Source organism: Ylistrum balloti, unplaced genomic scaffold (assembly GCF_031769215.1).
Source record: "Ylistrum balloti isolate Yb309-2 unplaced genomic scaffold, AGI_CSIRO_Ybal_v1 Utg370450, whole genome shotgun sequence".
Taxonomy (NCBI): Eukaryota; Metazoa; Mollusca; class Bivalvia; order Pectinida; family Pectinidae; genus Ylistrum; species Ylistrum balloti.
Genome location: NW_026782299.1, coordinates 143,359 through 163,798, shown reverse-complemented (window position 1 = coordinate 163,798; position 20,440 = coordinate 143,359). Strand labels below are relative to the sequence as shown.

The 20,440-nt window shown below is 38.1% G+C and overlaps 1 protein-coding gene across 2 annotated transcripts; it reads left to right on the top strand.

Moving 5' to 3' along the window:
• Window positions 1-208: 208 nt before the first annotated feature.
• On the top strand, window positions 209-19,910 carry LOC132555008 (5-phosphohydroxy-L-lysine phospho-lyase-like). Of its 2 annotated transcripts, none has more exons than XM_060219339.1 (12): window positions 209-329; window positions 2,251-2,369; window positions 4,885-5,044; window positions 6,364-6,438; window positions 6,781-6,871; window positions 7,056-7,172; window positions 7,459-7,541; window positions 13,338-13,432; window positions 14,466-14,578; window positions 14,868-15,022; window positions 15,499-15,588; window positions 17,097-19,910. In XM_060219339.1, exons 1-12 carry the CDS (start codon window positions 277-279, stop codon window positions 17,395-17,397), a joined length of 1,452 nt encoding a protein of 483 aa, XP_060075322.1. In that variant the 5' UTR covers window positions 209-276; the 3' UTR covers window positions 17,398-19,910. The 2 variants fall into 2 exon arrangements, with proteins under 2 accessions (XP_060075322.1, XP_060075321.1); XM_060219338.1 differs by lacking the exon at window positions 209-329 and adding an exon at window positions 607-743.
• Window positions 19,911-20,440: the final 530 nt, after the last annotated feature.

Sequence of the window (20,440 nt, the reverse complement as noted above, 5' to 3'; positions counted from 1 at the left end):
TATGAAATGTTATAAACGTTCCATTGGTTGGTACTTGACGAAATCCACTCCTCGACAATGTAGGAGTCCATTATCGTTCTACCTACTGCAGCAGACGTCAGTTGAACGATTCTGGATGTCATGTGTCTGTGTTCATATCTGCCAGTATCAGTGACGTCACGCACTGTCTAGCACACATTGTAAGTGTAGACTCGTATGTTTACGCTGTTCTTTCTCTGCGTGGTGGATACATCGAAATGACGATCGTGATGTTGGCATAAATCGTGATCGATCACAATGCCAGAGCTTACCTTCAAACAGACGTATGAAATGCGAAGAAATTATGTGGGGTGAGTAGTCGGTACAGATTCTAGCCTAATTGGTTTCGAGGTTCTAGCTTCATTAGGTTGTGAGCAATTATGATTTTATATGACGTGATTTCAGCTGTCAGTTTCTCGATACGGTTGTAGGTGCCACAGACGTGGCATACGCGAAAGGCCTTCGTGTGTTGGTCTTCCGCCGCATCATACCGCGGTCACTTACACAGTACTTCCGTTTCCCGTTTTATGTAACGTTATTGCTTACAAAACAACCAGCACAAGCTTCTGTGAGGCTGGATGTATTCTCCGACCAGGGAACTCGTCTTCTAGTTTAACTTGACTTCATGAAACATAGACTATTGATTTCGGAGGAGGGAGTATTGAAGACATGAAAACTATTCCGAATAAATCTAATCAGTTTTTGGACTCGCTGGCCATTCAAAGGTAAGGCGGTTGGACCAGAGACGTACATGTTTATATTGGTTGGACTTTTTGTAATTTTGCCCAAGAATTAGAGATTACATTATTTTACACTATCTAGATAATATCATCATTCTGAATATCTTTATCTGTACTTTATGGCGATATTTGTTCATTCACTGACAGATTAATAACATCAACAGCTGAACAAGACTTACGTAAAAAAAAAAACTCAGTCTATTAATAGACGAACTCGCCACCAATCAGTGAACAAAGCCATAGAGCTAGTATTATAAGAATACAGATAAAAGCTCACCACATGAATGAAAACAGAAATAGTCAGATAAATAAATCCTTATTAGACCACACATTGAGTATGCAGTAAGTGCATGGTGCCATCTAGAGTTGCAGATATAAAATGGATTGAGAAGGTACAGAGGAGGGCTACCAGGGACGTCCCTGGGGCTACCAAGCTAATCCCAAGACTTAAGAATTTATCATAGGAAGAACACTTTAGGGGATTAGATCTCCCAACACTTCAACATCGCAGAATCAGAGGAGATATCATAAATAATTTTAAAATAGTAAAACATATTTATGATTATAGAGTAACAGAAAACTTTTTCTAGATGGACACTTCAAGTCGAACAAGGAGTCAATCAGAAAAAATTTTAAAATAAACCTGTAACCTGGATATAAAAAATAATTTCTTTAGTCATAGAATAGTAGATATATGGAATAAAATACCGCAACATATCATCGATGCAGATAATGTTTACCATTTTGAAGTATTGCTTGATGAATATTGGAAAAATGTTTGTTTTAATGTCTAATTTTAGTGTTTGGATGATTCTTATTTTTGAACTGTACATAACTATTGTAGTGGAGGATGTAAATTTACTTATTGTATATATATATTGTTGATATGGATATAGAGGCTTTCAGTCTGCGTCCATAAATATTCCTAATAAATTATGACTAGATGTTTCTAGTTCAAGTCCCAGCAGGGGCAGAACATGCTTTCCACTCTTTCTAATGATATATTATATATACTCTAATTTCCTTTTTTAAATCAGATGGATCTTTATCCTGGGTAGATAGACATTCCTCAAACAGATCACTATTTCATTCCTTTTTACTGGACTAAACATGTATTAGTAATTGTGCCAGTAGGTTTAGTTCCTGTTTTTGTTGGTGTCCATGCTGAAGTCCATACAGTGGATTTTACTTACCTTTACCTTAACACTTCACAAAAAAATATTTTCACTTCCTTTATACTATATTCCTTTCCTACTGAATACATCATCACAATGACTTCACTAAACTGACATTTTTTGGTGATCACTAATTCATCAGATTTTGTTTGTATGTTTTACTGTGTTTAATTGAATGCAAGCCTGAATTAAAGACTCCATGACTTCTGGGATAACTAGCCTTGATTGGAGGCTCGAGTTAGGTGGAGATAAAAGACAGATGGTTACAAAGCAGAGTTCAAAATGTATATGAATTATTCTTTTCCTTTTTTTCAAAGGAGGACATGTAAGCTACATTTTGAAGCTGCTCCCCTGAAGATAGTTAGAGCATCACGTCAGTATATGTATGATGACTCTGGAGCAGAATACCTCGACTGCATCAGTATTGTATCACATGGTATGAATTGATTGATTCTGGTAACAGATTTACTGTATTACATTGTATGATCTTGTTAACAGATTACCTGTATTACATTGTAGGATCTTGTTAACAGATTAACTGTATTACATTGTATGATCTTGTTAACAGATTAACTGTATTACATTGTATGATCTTGTTAACAGATTAACTGTATTACATTGTATGATCTTGTTAACAGATTAACTGTATTACATTGTATGATCTTGTTAACAGATTAACTGTATTACATTGTATGATCTTGTTAACAGATTAACTGTATTACATTGTATGATCTTGTTAACAGATTAACTATATTACATTGTATGATCTTGTTAACAGATTAACTGTACTACATTGTATGATCTTGTTAACAGATTTACTGTATTACATTGTATGATCTTGTTAACAGATTACCTATATTACATTGTATGACTTTGTTAACAGATTAACTGTATTACATTGTATGACTTTGTTAACAGATTAACTGTATTACATTGTATGACTTTGTTAACAGATTAACTGTATTACATTGTATGATCTTGTTAACAGATTAACTGTATTACATTGTATGACTTTGTTAACAGATTAACTGTATTACATTGTATGATCTTGTTAACAGATTAACTGTATTACATTGTATGATCTTGTTAACAGATTAACTGTATTACATTGTATGATCTTGTTAACAGATTCACTGTATTACATTGTATGATCTTGTTAACAGATTAACTGTATTACATTGTATGATCTTGTTAACAGATTTACTGTATAACATTGTATGATCTTGTTAACAGATTAACTGTACTACATTGTATGATCTTGTTAACAGATTAACTGTATTACATTGTATGATCTTGTTAACAGATTAACTGTATTACATTGTATGACTTTGTTAACAGATTAACTGTATTACATTGTATGATCTTGTTAACAGATTCACTGTATTACATTGTATGATCTTGTTAACAGATTAACTGTATTACATTGTATGATCTTGTTAACAGATTAACTGTATTACATTGTATGATCTTGTTAACAGATTAACTGTATTACATTGTATGATCTTGTTAACAGATTACTGTATTACATTGTATGACTTTGTTAACAGATTAACTGTATTACATTGTATGATCTTGTTAACAGATTAACTGTATTACATTGTATGATCTTGTTAACAGATTAACTGTATTACATTGTATGATCTTGTTAACAGATTATTACATTGTATGACTTTGTTAACAGATTAACTGTATTACATTGTATGATCTTGTTAACAGATTAACTGTATTACATTGTATGATCTTGTTAACAGATTAACTGTATTACATTGTATGATCTTGTTAACAGATTAACTGTATTACATTGTATGACTTTGTTAACAGATTAACTGTATTACATTGTATGATCTTGTTAACAGATTAACAGATTAACTGTATTACATTGTATGATCTTGTTAACAGATTCACTGTATTACATTGTATGACTTTGTTAACAGATTAACTGTATTACATTGTATGATCTTGTTAACAGATTAACTGTATTACATTGTATGATCTTGTTAACAGATTAACTGTATTACATTGTATGACTTTGTTAACAGATTAACTGTATTACATTGTATGATCTTGTTAACAGATTTACTGTATTACATTGTATATCTTGTTACATTGTATGATCTTGTTAACAGATTAACTGTATTACATTGTATGATCTTGTTAACAGATTACTGTATTACATTGTATATTACATTGTATGATGATCTTGTTAACAGATTAACTGTATTACATTGTATGATCTTGTTAACAGATTACTGTATTACATATATTACATTGTATGACTTTGTTAACAGATTAACTGTATTACATTGTATGATCTTGTTAACAGATTACCTATATTACATTGTATGACTTTGTTAACAGATTAACTGTATTACATTGTATGATCTTGTTAACAGATTAACTATATTACATTGTATGATCTTGTTAACAGATTAACTGTATTACATTGTATGATCTTGTTAACAGATTAACTGTATTACATTGTATGATCTTGTTAACAGATTACCTATATTACATTGTATGATCTTGTTAACAGATTAACTGTATTACATTGTATGATCTTGTTAACAGATTAACTGTATTACATTGTATGATCTTGTTAACAGATTAACTGTATTACATTGTATGATCTTGTTAACAGATTACCTATATTACATTGTATGACTTTGTTAACAGATTTACTGTATTACATTGTATGATCTTTGTTAACAGATTAACTATATTACATTGTAGGATCTCATACTATCATTTTGATCTAAAATATATCTTGAAGCAAACCTATCTGATTAATAACAGATGTTTAGTTAAAGTAACAGCAAACTAGTGACATGTATCTTTAACACTATTCACAATCTGGTGATATTAAGTATGTCTTTTGATCATAATATTCTAAGTGACTCTCTAGATATATATTAACTCCTGGCTGAATTAATTGTGGCTGTTCACATTTCTAGTGGGTCACTGTCACCCCCATGTGGTCCATGCTGGACAGGAACAGATGGCCCGAATGACTACAAGTGCTGGATTCCTCAATGAAACCATGGTGGAATATGCCAAGCGAATAGTGGAGACATTGCCTGACAAATTATGTGTCTGTTTCCTTGTTAATTCTGGGTAAGTTATGCATTAAAGTGACTTTAGTTCATTGGACTAAAGGAATGTCTGGTAAAGATCAGAGGTGTGTAGTTTGATCCCTACCTGGGATGGTCTGTGTTCCTCAGGTAAAGATCAGAGGTGTGTAGTTTGATCCCTACCTGGGATGGTCTGTGTTCCTCAGGTAAAGATCAGAGGTGTGTGGTTTGATCCCTACCTGTGATGGTCTGTGTTTCTCAGGTAAAGATCAGAGGTGTGTAGTTTGATCCCTGCCTGGGATGGTCTGTGTTTCTCAGGTAAAGATCAGAGGTGTTTAGTTTGATCCCTACCTGGGATGGTCTGTGTTTCTCAGGTAAAGATCAGAGGTGTGTAGTTTGATCCCTGCCTGGGATGGTCTGTGTTTCTCAGGTAAAGATCAGAGGTGTTTAGTTTGATCCCTACCTGGGATGGTCTGTGTTCCTCAGGTAAAGATCAGAGGTGTTTAGTTTGATCCCTACCTGGGATGGTCTGTGTTTCTCAGGTAAAGATCAGAGGTGTGTAGTTTGATCCCTGCCTGGGATGGTCTGTGTTTCTCAGGTAAAGATCAGAGGTGTTTAGTTTGATCCCTACCTGGGATGGTCTGTGTTCCTCAGGTAAAGATCAGAGGTGTTTAGTTTGATCCCTACCTGGGATGGTCTGTGTTTCTCAGGTAAAGATCAGAGGTGTGTAGTTTGATCCCTGCCTGGGATGGTCTGTGTTTCTCAGGTAAAGATCAGAGGTGTTTAGTTTGATCCCTACCTGGGATGGTCTGTGTTCCTCAGGTAAAGATCAGAGGTGTGTAGTTTTATCCCTACCTGGGATGGTCTGTGTTTCTCAGGTAAAGATCAGAGGTGTGTAGTTTGATCCCTGCCTGGGATGGTCCGTGTTTCTCAGGTAAAGATCAGAGGTGTTTAGTTTGATCCCTACCTGGGATGGTCTGTGTTCCTCAGGTAAAGATCAGAGGTGTGTAGTTTTATCCCTACCTGGGATGGTCTGTGTTTCTCAGGTAAAGATCAGAGGTGTGTAGTTTGATCCCTGCCTGGGATGGTCCGTGTTTCTCAGGTAAAGATCAGAGGTGTTTAGTTTGATCCCTGCCTGGGATGGTCTGTGTTTCTCAGGTAAAGATCAGAGGTATGTAGTTTGATAGACTGTGTTCGTGGGAACTGGTGAGATTTCACCAAAGTTCAACAAGACAATAATAAGAGAGTGAAGCAGATATTATTAAGTCTAAGTAGTGATACCTGTTATCTTCGTGGTCTTTTTATGATTTCCTGTATTAATCAATATGGAACCAACTTTGCGAGCTTATATTTTGTTTTCAGATCTGAAGCAAATGACTTAGCTCTGCGACTGGCACGGAATTACACAAAGCATTCAGATGTAATGGTAGTGGAAAAGTAAGTCACTTGTATATGTATAACAGTAATATAACAGTTGTAGACTTGTGTTTTAGAAGTGGAATATAAACAGATTCACACTCAAGTGAGGACGAAACCATTTATTGAAATTGCAATTCATAATTCTGTTGATAAATAAGAGATGGAGATATTAATAATCTTCCATCCATTATCTGCCTTAGGATTTTGTACATAGGTATGAGACAGGAATATTGATAATCGTCTGTAATCTGATGCCAAGTTCTATATATAAATGGATGACAGGGATATTGATAATCTACTATACACCATGTATGATGATTTGTTAATATGATAGGTATTTCCCTATGATTTTTCTTATAGTGCCTACCATGGAAACATTGCCAGCCTGTTAGAAATCAGTCCAAAGAAATGGCAACAGATGGGAATACAACAAAAAGATTGGGTCCATGTGGTAAATATATATCATTTTTGTGCATGTAGTGTATATATATACACAGTATTATAGGTTGAAGCTAAAACATGATTTTAGCTAAGTGTACTTTATAATAGTATACAATACAAAAACATGGCTTCAAAGCATTACCAAAACTTGAAAATGTTGGAGAAATGTTTTTTATATTGCTATATATCAACAGGTGCCCTGTCCTGATACCTACAGAGGTATATTCAAGGAGGATTCTGAAAACCCTGGATTACTTTACGCCAATGAAATTAAGAAGATGATCAGAAAATGTAAAGATAAAAACCGAACTGTAAGTATAACTTACTTGTATTATATTTACTTCCAAATTTTGGCTGGTGAAGTGATCAAAGTGTAAAAGCCATTAGGCCTTAAAAATCGCCTTAAAATCTACACAAGTTTATGTATGACGTGGGAATAGATAATTGTTCATTGAGCCTCTTTTCTTCCTGAATGCTTAATTGTTATTGTGTAGGATAGAGTAATATGGTATTGAAATAAAAATTTAATTTAATTGATCCATTAACACCTAGAAAAGTTTTCCCTTCCTGAAATTGTGAATCTTTGATTTGTAACAGATTTCAGCTTTCATTTCCGAGCCATTGATGACGGTGTGCGGCGTGATTGTTCCACCACAAAATTACTTAAAAAACGTGTACAGGTATGCTTTAACATTGTATTACCTCAATCACATGTACAGGTATGCTTTTACATTGTATTACCTCAATCACATGTACAGGTATGCTTTAACAATGTATTACCTCAATTACATGTACAGGTATGCTTTTACATTGTATTACCTCAATCACATGTACAGGTATGCTTTTACATTGTATTACCTCAATTACATGTACAGGTATGCTTTTACATTGTATTACCTCAATCACATGTACAGGTATGCTTTAACAATGTATTACCTCAATTACATGTACAGGTATGCTTTTACATTGTATTACCTCAATCACATGTACAGGTATGCTTTTACATTGTATTACCTCAATCACATGTACAGGTATGCTTTTACATTGCATTACCTCAATTACATGTACAGGTATGCTTTTACATTGTATTACCTCAATCACATGTATAGGTATGCTTTTACATTGTATTACCTCAATCACATGTACAGGTATGCTTTTACATTGTATTACCTCAATCACATGTACAGGTATGCTTTAACAATGTATTACCTCAATTACATGTACAGGTATGCTTTTACATTGTATTACCTCAATTACATGTACAGGTATGCTTTTACATTGTATTACCTCAATCACATGTACAGGTATAACTTCTATCACAACATCATCAGATTGTGTTCTTTTAAAATCACCCTGTTTCTATTGTCCATCTGTTATCCATCCTTTATCAATTCTTAATGTGGATTTTTTAGTCATTCTCAAATTTGATATGTAGATTACTCTTGGTCCCTAATTGTGCATATTCCATTTTTGGACTGATAGCTGACATGTGGATATCTCGTATTGAAACCGCCATATTTTGTTTTTGTCATTATTTCATTGCCCCTCAAAAATTTTAGGGGGAGCATATATTCACGGCTAGTTTTGTCCAGAGCATTACTTTGCCCATAGTTAAGCAAGGATCATGAATTGGTGTAGACATTGGTCGTACAAAGACAATGTGCAGTGTACCAAATTCAGGGCAAACAACCCTTCACTTACTGAGTTGCGGCCCTTTGTTAAAATTTTTGTGTCCAGAGCGCAACTTTGCTTGCCATTAAACTAAATTAATGAAACCAGGTGTATCCATTGGTTATACTATGACAATGTTCAGTATACCAGATTCAGGGCCCATGAGCCCTCATTTACAAAGTTATTGCCCTTTGTTATACTTCATGTCCAGTAAAGTTGTTTCACTGATTGTCGGAGAAGTACTTGATGGATCAAATTTCATATATATGTTTCTGTTGGTCCCTTGTTTTGTGCATAGTTCAAATTTGGACAATCAAAATAACAAAATGGCTGACAAGCAATCAACTTGGAATTTGTTATACTATTTCCTGAGAAGAACTGGATGGATCTTCCTCAAATTTCACCTGAATGTTCTCCATGTTTCTATTGTTTGCTCTTGTGAATTCATGACTGATCACAAAACAAATGGCTGACAGGTGACCATCTTGAATTTTGACAGTGAAAGTTTCTATTGCTATTTCTAATGAAATACTGGATCAATCTTCCTCAAATTTCATGTGTAGGTTTTGTTTTGAGGATGATAACAAAAGTGAAATGGGTCACAGATGACTGTCTTTCATTCACCATTGAAAGGTTTTCATTACATTTTGCTTGAGAGAATTTCTCAAATTTCATTTATGAAGAGCAAATAAGAGGAAAGAAGGGAAACAATCTTACTTTTAAAGAAAAAAATGAAGATCAAACAGAGGTGGATGCCTGTGTGCCACTAATGGTTCAAGCATACCTTTCCATCACTCTGACTTTCATCAACACAATTCATTCTCTGAGGATGATATAATGTAACCACAAAGCTCCATTCATCATTGCTATCAATGGATTTCATCTGAAGATCTTTGTTTGATATCAACGTGGAATGTTTAAGTTCATCTATTTAGAAAGTGTTGTTATGATAAGAAATTAAACAATTTTATCAAAGAAAGTAAGCAAGGGCACTTACATAGATAACTCACACCTTAGGATCAATGACCACCAAAACCTGATCAGATTCAGACCTTGTTGTTATGATGGTGTGATAATGAGCCAAACTTTGTTCAGGGATTAATGAGGTATACACAAGAGATGCTCAGACACACAAGTATCATAACAAGGTCATAAAAGTGGTATTACAATCATCCATTATAAAACAAATGGTAAAAGTGTTGATGCACCTGATGATAACTTTTATTGATCTGAATGACAGTAGGTCAACATTACAACACTATCTACCTGAATAATAATGTATTAATGGCTGTATTCCAATACAACCCACAGCCTGACATACTGACTAACGGATGTCACAACCCACAGCCTGACATACTTACTGACTAACGGATGTCACAACCCACAGCCTGACATACTTACTAACGGGTGTTACAACCCACAGCCTGACATACTGACTAACGGATGTCACAACCCACAGCCTGACATACTTACTAACGGGTGTCACAACCCACAGCCTGACATACTGACTAACGGGTGTCACAACCCACAGCCTGACATACTGACTAACGGGTGTCCCAACCCACAGCCTGACATACTGACTAACGGATGTCACAACCCACAGCCTGACATACTTACTGACTAACGGATGTCACAACCCACAGCCTGACATACTTACTGAGTAACAGATGTTACAACCCACAGCCTGACATACTTGCTGACTTACGGATGTCACAACCCACAGCCTGACATACTTACAAACGGATGTCACAACCCACAGCCTGACATACTTACTAACTAACGGGTGTCACAACCCACAGCCTGACATACTTACTGACTAACGGATGTCACAACCCACAGCCTGACATACTTACTAATGGGTGTCACTACCCACAGCCTGACATACTTACTAATGGGTGTCACTACCCACAGCCTGACATACTTACTGACTAACGGATGTCACAACCCACAGCCTGACATACTTACTGACTAACGGATGTCGCAACCCACAGCCTGACATACTTACTGACTAACGGATGTCACAACCCACAGCCTGACATATTTACTGACTAATGGGTGTCACAACCCATAGCCTGACATATTTACTGACTAACGGGTGTCACAACCCACAGCCTGACATACTTACTGACTAACGGATGACACAACCCACAGCCTGGCATACTGACTAACGGATGTCACAACCCACAGCCTGACATACTTACTGACTAACGGGTGTCACAACCCACAGCCTGACATACTTGCTGACTAACGGATGTCACAACCCACAGCCTGACATACTTACTGACTAACGGATGTCACAACCCACAGCCTGACATATTTACTGACTAACGGGTGTCACAACCCACAGCCTGACATACTTACTGACTAACGGATGACACAACCCACAGCCTGGCATACTGACTAACGGATGTCACAACCCACAGCCTGACATACTTACTGACTAACGGGTGTCACAACCCACAGCCTGACATACTTGCTGACTAACGGATGTCACAACCCACAGCCTGACATACTTACTGACTAACGGATGTCACAACCCACAGCCTGACATATTTACTGACTAACGGGTGTCACAACCCACAGCCTGACATACTTACTGACAAACGGATGTCACAACCCACAGCCTGGCATACTGACTAACAGATGTCACAACCCACAGCCTGACATACTTACTGACTAACAGGTGTCACAACCCACAGCCTGACATACTTGCTGACGAACGGATGTCGCAACCCACAGCCTGACATACTTACTGTAACGGATGTCACAACCCACAGCCTGACATACTTGCTGACTAACGGATGTCACAACCCACAGCCTGACATACTTACTGACTAACGGATGTCACAACCCACAGCCTGACATATTTACTGACTAACGGGTGTCACAACCCACAGCCTGACATACTTACTGACTAACGGATGTCACAACCCACAGCCTGGCATACTGACTAACGGATGTCACAACCCACAGCCTGACATACTTACTGACTAACGGGTGTCACAACCCACAGCCTGACATACTTGCTGACTAACGGATGTCACAACCCACAGCCTGACATACTTACTGACTAACGGATGTCACAACCCACAGCCTGACATACTGACTAACAGATGTCACAACCCACAGCCTGACATACTTACTAACTAACGGGTGTCACAACCCACAGCCTGACATACTTACTGACTAACGGATGTCACAACCCACAGCCTGACATACTTACTAATGGGTGTCACTACCCACAGCCTGACATACTTACTAATGGGTGTCACTACCCACAGCCTGACATACTTACTGACTAACGGATGTCACAACCCACAGCCTGACATACTTACTGACTAACGGATGTCACAACCCACAGCCTGACATACTTACTGACTAACGGATGTCACAACCCACAGCCTGACATATTTACTGACTAACGGGTGTCACAACCCATAGCCTGACATATTTACTGACTAACGGGTGTCACAACCCACAGCCTGACATACTTACTGACTAACGGATGACACAACCCACAGCCTGGCATACTGACTAACGGATGTCACAACCCACAGCCTGACATACTTACTGACTAACGGGTGTCACAACCCACAGCCTGACATACTTGCTGACTAACGGATGTCACAACCCACAGCCTGACATACTTACTGACTAACGGATGTCACAACCCACAGCCTGACATATTTACTGACTAACGGGTGTCACAACCCACAGCCTGACATACTTACTGACTAACGGATGACACAACCCACAGCCTGGCATACTGACTAACGGATGTCACAACCCTCAGCCTGACATACTTACTGACTAACGGGTGTCACAACCCACAGCCTGACATACTTGCTGACTAACGGATGTCACAACCCACAGCCTGACATACTTACTGACTAACGGATGTCACAACCCACAGCCTGACATATTTACTGACTAACGGGTGTCACAACCCACAGCCTGACATACTTACTGACTAACGGATGTCACAACCCACAGCCTGGCATACTGACTAACGGATGTCACAACCCACAGCCTGACATACTTACAGACTAACAGGTGTCACAACCCACAGCCTGACATACTTGCTGACTAACGGATGTCGCAACCCACAGCCTGACATACTTACTGTAACGGATGTCACAACCCACAGCCTGACATACTTACTGACTAACGGATGTCACAACCCACAGCCTGACATACTTACTGACTAACGGATGTCACAACCCACAGCCTGACATATTTACTGACTAACGGGTGTCACAACCCACAGCCTGACATACTTACTGACTAACGGATGTCACAACCCACAGCCTGGCATACTGACTAACGGATGTCACAACCCACAGCCTGACATACTTACTGACTAACGGGTGTCACAACCCACAGCCTGACATACTTGCTGACTAACGGATGTCACAACCCACAGCCTGACATACTTACTGACTAACGGATGTCACAACCCACAGCCTGACATACTGACTAACAGATGTCACAACCCACAACCTGACATACTTACTGACTAACGGATGTCACACACAGCCTGACATACTTACTGACTAACGGGTGTCACAACCCACAGCCTGACGTACTTACTGACTAACGGATGTCACAACCCACAGCCTGACGTACTTACTGACTAACGGATGTCACAACCCACAGCCTGACGTACTTACTGACTAACGGATGTCACAACTCACAGCCTGACTTACTTACTGACTAACAGTTTCACAAACCCAGCCTGACATACTGACTAACGGATGTCACAACCCACAGCCTGACATACTTACTGACTAACGGATGTCTTTCAGATACATACATGAAGCAGGGGGTATATGTATTGCTGATGAGGTACAAGTGGGACTTGGGCGTGTTGGAGAACGTTTCTGGTCATTCCAGACACATGGTAAGTTAACAAAGTTACTACTAAAACTTTGATACTTTTATCAATATTTATGTCTGAAATAACCAACAACTTCTATTCCAGTGCACCAACTTCAAATACCTGTAAATGATCCACCTCAGATATCTGTAGATAACCCAGTCACCTCAGCTACCTGTAGATAACCCAGTCACCTCAGATACCTGTAGATAACCCAGTCACCTCAGATACCTGTAGATAACCCAGTCACCCCTGACACCTATAGATAACCCAATTATCTCTGATACCTGTAGATAACCCTGTTACCTCAGATACCTGTAGATAACCCAGTCACCTCCAATACCTGTTAATAACCCAGTCACATCTGATACCTGAAGATAATCCAGTCACCTCAGATTCCTGTAGATAATTAAGTCACTTAAGACACCTGTAAATAACCCAGTCACCTCAGACTCCTGTAGATTATCCAGTCACCTCAGATATCTGTAGATAATCCAGTCACCTCAAGATACCTGTAGATAATCCAGTCACCTCGGATACCTGTAGATAATCCAGTCACCTCGGATACCTGTAGATAATCCTGTCACCTCAGATATCTGTAGATAATCCAGTCACCTCAAGATACCTGTAGATAATCCAGTCACCTCGGATACCTGTAGATAATCCAGTCACCTCGGATACCTGTAGATTATCCAGTCACCTCAGATATCTGTAGATAATCCAGTCACCTCAAGATACCTGTAGATAATCCAGTCACCTCGGATACCTGTAGATAATCCTGTCACCTCAGATACCTGTAGATAACCCAGTCACCTCAGATACCTGTAGATAACCCAGTCACCTCAGATACCTGTAGATAACCCAGTCACCTCAGACACCTGTAGATAACCCAGTCACCTCAGATACCTGTAGATAGCCCAATTACCTCCGATACATGTAGATAACCCAATTATCTCCGATACCTGTAGATAACCCAATTGTCTCCGATACCTGTACATAATCCACCACTTCTGATACCTTGGGTAGTGTTTATATGACTAGTGTGTTTATGTTTTAGATGTGGTGCCTGACATTGTCACTGTGGGTAAACCGTTAGGAAATGGTCATCCGATGGCATTACTGGTGACAACAAAGGAGATTGCAGACACCCTTGGCGAGTTTAGCAGCACGGTAAGAATTCTATCTAAGGTTTCTGGAGTGAACTCTGCACATAAATATATACAAGATTTGCCCAGTTACAAACATGACTAGATTGGATTGTATTATTGTGATAAGTAATCATGAACTAGTGCCATGTCCCAGGCCTCCATGTCAACATCAAACCCATGTCCCAGGCCTCCATGTCAACATCAAACCCATGTCCCAGGCCTCCATGTCAACATCAAACCCATGTCCCAGGCCTCCATGTCAACATCAAACCCAGATTGTTTGTGATTGATGTCGGTTTTTGTATTATCAGTTTGGTGGAAACCCTGTGGCTTGTGCAGTAGGCATGGCAGTGTTGGACGTGATCCGTAATGAGAAACTACAGGCCAGTGCCAAGTCTGTTGGCAAGTGTCTGCTTGATGGATTCAGGGCCATTCAGCCAAAACATCCCATGATGGGTGATATCAGGTTGGTATGGACAAAATGTAACAAATTACTGTGGGTGGTATTATCTTATTCTGGTTGTAAGGGTGGTAGAATGTGAAAGTAGGGATGGGGACAGTGGACAATGCTTTGTAGGGGTGGGGAACATGTTTATAAAGTTTGGAAATGTGATTGTAAGGGTAAAGGGAAGGGAATGTGATTATAATGGTGGGGAATATGATTGTAGGGGTGGGAAATATGATTTTAAAGGTGGGGAATATGATTGTAGGGGTGGGAAATATGATTGTAAAGGTGGGGAATATGATTGTAGGGGTGGGAAATATGATTTTAAAGGTGGGGAATATGATTGTAGGGGTGGAGAATATGATTGTAAGAGTAGGGAATATGATTGCAGATGTGGGGAAAGTGAATGTAGGGGGGGGAATATGATTTCAGGGGAATGTTTAATATGTTGTGATCATTATATGATTGTGAATGAGTACATATGATTTTGATTTTAGGGGTATGGGAATGATCATTGGGATTGATATCGTTTTGGACAAGGAGAGCAGGAAACCTGCAAAACAGGCCGCTGAAATCCTAAGCTACAAGTAAGTGTGCAGTTCCTTTAATCCTTAGAATTTATTACAGTCATTCTGCATTATACTTCAGACATTGATACCGGCAACCCCACTGACCTCCACTTTTCTGACCCCCACTTGGACTGACTTCCACTATGAATGACTTTTACTTGGACTGACCTCCACTTGGACTGACCTTTACTTGGACTGACCTCCACTTGGACTGACCTTTACTTGGACTGACCTCCACTTGGACTGACTTCCACTTGGACTGACTTCCACTTGGACTGACCTCCACTTGGACTGACCTCTACTTGGATTGACCTCCACTTTGACTGACCTTTACTTGGACTGACCTCCACTTGGACTGACCTCCACTTGGACTTACTTCCACTTGGACTGACCTCCACTTGGACTGACTTCCACTTGGACTGACCTCCACTTGGACTGACTTCCACTTGGACTGACTTCCACTTGGACTGACCTCCACTTGGACTGACCTCCACTTGGACTGACCTACAACTAAACTCTCACTGACCAACAGCTATACTGAACTATAGACACCACCAACTGTACTGAATATAGCCTGACCAACATCTGTACAGAACCCTGACCAACATCTGTACTGAACCCTTACCAACATCTGTACTGAACCCTTACCAACATCTGTACTGAACCCTTACCAACATCTGTACTGAACCCTGACCATCATCTGTACTGAACCCTGACCAACATCTGTACTGAACCCTTACCAACATCTGTACTGAACCCTTACCAACACCTGTACTGAACCCTGACCAACATCTGTACTGAACCCTGACCATCATCTGTACTGAACCCTGACCATCATCTGTACTGAACCCTGACCATCATCTGTACTGAACCCTGACCAACATCTGTACTGAACCCTGACCAACATCTGTACTGAACCCTGACCAACATCTGTACTGAACCCTGACCAACATCTGTACTGAACCCTGACCAACATCTGTACTGAACCCTTACCAACATCTGTACTGAACCCTTACCAACATCTGTACTGAACCCTGACCAACATCTGTACTGAACCCTGACCAACATCTGTACTGAACCCTTACCAACATCTGTACTGAACCTTTACCAACATCTGTACTGAACCCTGACCAACACCTGTACTGAACCTTTACCAACATCTGTACTGAACCCTGACCAACATCTGTACTGAACCCTTACCAACATCTGTACTGAACCCTGACCATCATCTGTACTGAACCCTGACCAACATCTGTACTGAACCCTGACCAACACCTGTACTGAACAGTGCTACTAATCTCACACTTGCAAGTCTATTCTCTGATTTTATGAAAAGAATTCTGACTTGTTATTCTATATCCAATACTCATCTCATAGTTGTCAAGGGAATGTGCAGATTTAAAGGCCCTTTGTTGTGATAGTAAAGTCTTCAAGCCTGTTTTAGTGATAAGTCAAGTCTAAAGACCCTTTGTTGTGATAGTAAAGCCTTCAAGCCCTTTTAAGTTAACATTATTGCTGTATTTCAGACTTAAGGAAGGAAAGATCCTCATTGCAAATGATGGTCCAGACAAAAATATCATGATTATTTCTCCGCCCATGTGCTTCACATGCGACAATGCAAGACAAGTTGTGCAGGCTTTTGATGTTGCACTAGCTGCCATTGAACAAAGTGCGTTAGAGGCAGGAGTGACATCATTACCTGATGAACAGAGGATATTAAATATTCCACTGGATATCCTCTCATCAAACCTGGACACAGGACTAGACTCAGACTCTGACAGTGAAGGTTCACAAGCCAAGAAAGCACGTTACGAAGAAATGGACTAAGCAGTGTGTTACAGTTAATACACCTAAGATACGGGTCATTAATTACAGAAGACGAAAGATTTGATATGAAAGAAGGTAAACGAGAAATGTGACTTAATCCTTTCTTTAAGGTTTATAAGGTTGTAAAAGTAGGAGGAACACTGTGTTTGAATGCTTATGAACAAATGTTTGTGTGATGAAGGCAGCTCAAGGGATCTTGGTATTTAATTGAAGGAAAATGTTTAAACATGTTATAACATATGAGAATTCTGTACACTTTAGGGGGACAATGAAGTCAAAGCAATGTCAGTATATAGTGTTTATGTTGTATATTGCTGTAGTAGACTGTATAAACTGGGCTATTGTGATCAATATTTGTTACTAAGTGTTATATATCTCAGCACGTCAAGTCCCATCTTGTCTTTTTCTGAATCAATATTATCCAGGTAACATTACCTGGACATTTGTATCTGATATGTAAGTGTTTATTTCACAGGTCAAGGTTAATATTTGTAGACATTTATCCAACAGTCTGTGATACAATTTTTGTATGGGAGACACTAATGCCTTATAGATTTTATAATCTCTTTGAGACACCATATACCACAATAAAACTGCAATAGAGTTGTGTGTAAATGAACAATTAAATAATTTTGTGGTACTTGTTTTTTATGGAGAATTGTGCTCTGTAAAAATACAATGTGTATATATAAGACAGTGGTCTAAATAACAACATCACAGTGTATAGCAAAATATTAAATGTTCTACGGTACTTTAATGAATACACTATATAGAAAGGACAAAGTTCTGACAATACACAACATAGAAAGGACGAAGTTCTGACAATACACAATATAGAAAGGACAAAGTTCTGACAATACACAATATAGAAAGGACAAAGTTCTGACAATACACAATATAGAGAGGACAAAGTTCTGACAATACACAATATAGAAAGGAGGAAGTTCTGACAATACACAAATTGAAAGGACAAAGTTCTGACAACACACAGTATAGAAAGGACAAAGTTCTGACAATACACAATATAGAAAGGACAAAGTTCTGACAATACACAATATCGAAAGTATGAAGTTCTGACAATACACAACATAGAAAGGACAAAGTTCTGACAATACACAAATTGAAAGGACAAAGTTCTGACAACACACAGTATAGAAAGGACAAAGTTCTGACAATACACAATATAGAAAGGAGGAAGTTCTGACAATACACAATATAGAAAGGACAAAGTTCTGACAATACACAATATAGAAAGGACAAAGTTCTGACAATACACAAATTGAAAGGACAAAGTTCTGACAATACACAATATAGTAAGTATGAAGTTCTGACATTACACAGTATAAACAGAACTTAGTGTAGCCATACAATACAGTGTAGATATGAAAATAACTTTGTTCTACAAAATAGTTAAGGTGTAAATAAATCTTTGTTCTACGAAACAGTATAGTGTATCGATAGGATAAAGTTGTACAATTAAGTATATATAAAGGATGGATTGGTACAAAAATGCATAAATATTATATACATTACAGTGTAAAATAGGACTGATTTTTACAATACAACATATAAATAGGACAGAGTTCTACATTACAGTGTAAAATAGGACTGATTTTTACAATACAACATATAAATAGGACAGAGTTCTATATTACAGTGTAAAATAGGACTGATTTTTACAATACAACATATAAATAGGACAGAGTTCTACATTACAGTGTAAAATAGGACTGATTTTTACAAAACAATGTATAAATAGGACAGAGTTCTACATTACAGTGTAAAATAGGACTGATTTTTACAATACAACGTATAAATAGGACAGAGTTCTACATTACAGTGTAAAATAGGACTGATTTTATCAATACAACATATAAATAGGACAGAGTTCTACATTACAATGTAAAATAGGACTGATTTTTACAATACAACATATAAATAGGACAGAGTTCTACATTACAGTGTAAAATAGGACTGATTTTTACAAAACAATGTATAAATAGGACAGAGTTCTACATTACAGTGTAAAATAGGACTGATTTTTACAAAACAATGTATAAATAGGACAGAGTTCTACATTACAGTGTAAAATAGGACTGATTTTTACAATACAACATATAAATAGGACAGAGTTCTACATTACAGTGTAAAATAGGACTGATTTTTACAATACAACGTATAAATAGGACAGAGTTCTACATTACAGTGTAAAATAGGACTGATTTTTACAATACAACATATAAATAGGACAGAGTTCTACATTACAGTGTACACATTGTATGATAGGACTGAGTTGTACAATATAACACATAAATGTTTTTACTATAATTTTAACATCAGTTTCAACAACCTCGTACTGAATAATGTATCGAATGTAATTCAAGAGTGTAATCTTTATTTAACTTGTATAAATCACATTAAAAGTATTATAAAATGTATTACCATCTTTTACAAAAGGATTCCATTGTGAGAAATTATATCACATTTTATTGATACAGAATAATTTTATGCCTTCATGATGTTTCAAATAAATGTACATTAAATGTACTTTATAGAATTATGTGGTGTTTTTTCAGTTCTACGTGGCTATGGTGGATTGTTAGTTTCAGATAGGAATTTTTATCTGGGGCCATATTACTGAAGATAGTATCATGATAACTTTTCAAGTAGGAACCTTTGTCAGAGGCTATGTTACAGATGTAAGGATTGTGATAGGTGAATTTCAGGAAAGATTTTTGTGCCCCAACGATAAAATAGGAGTTGGTGGAGTGGGGTTGGGGGTTGGCATATAGTGCTGCCCATGTACATCCTATCCCATCCAATTTCATCCCTAAAATGGGAGTTGGTGGAGTGGGGTTGGGGGTTGGCATATAGTGCTGCCCATGTACATCCTATCCCATCCAATTTCATCCCTAAAATGGGAGTTGGTGGAGTGGGGTTGGGGGTTGGCATATAGTGCTGCCCATGTACATCCTATCCCATCCAATTTCATCCCTAAAATGGGAGTTGGTGGAGTGGGGTTGGGGGTTGGCATATAGTGCTG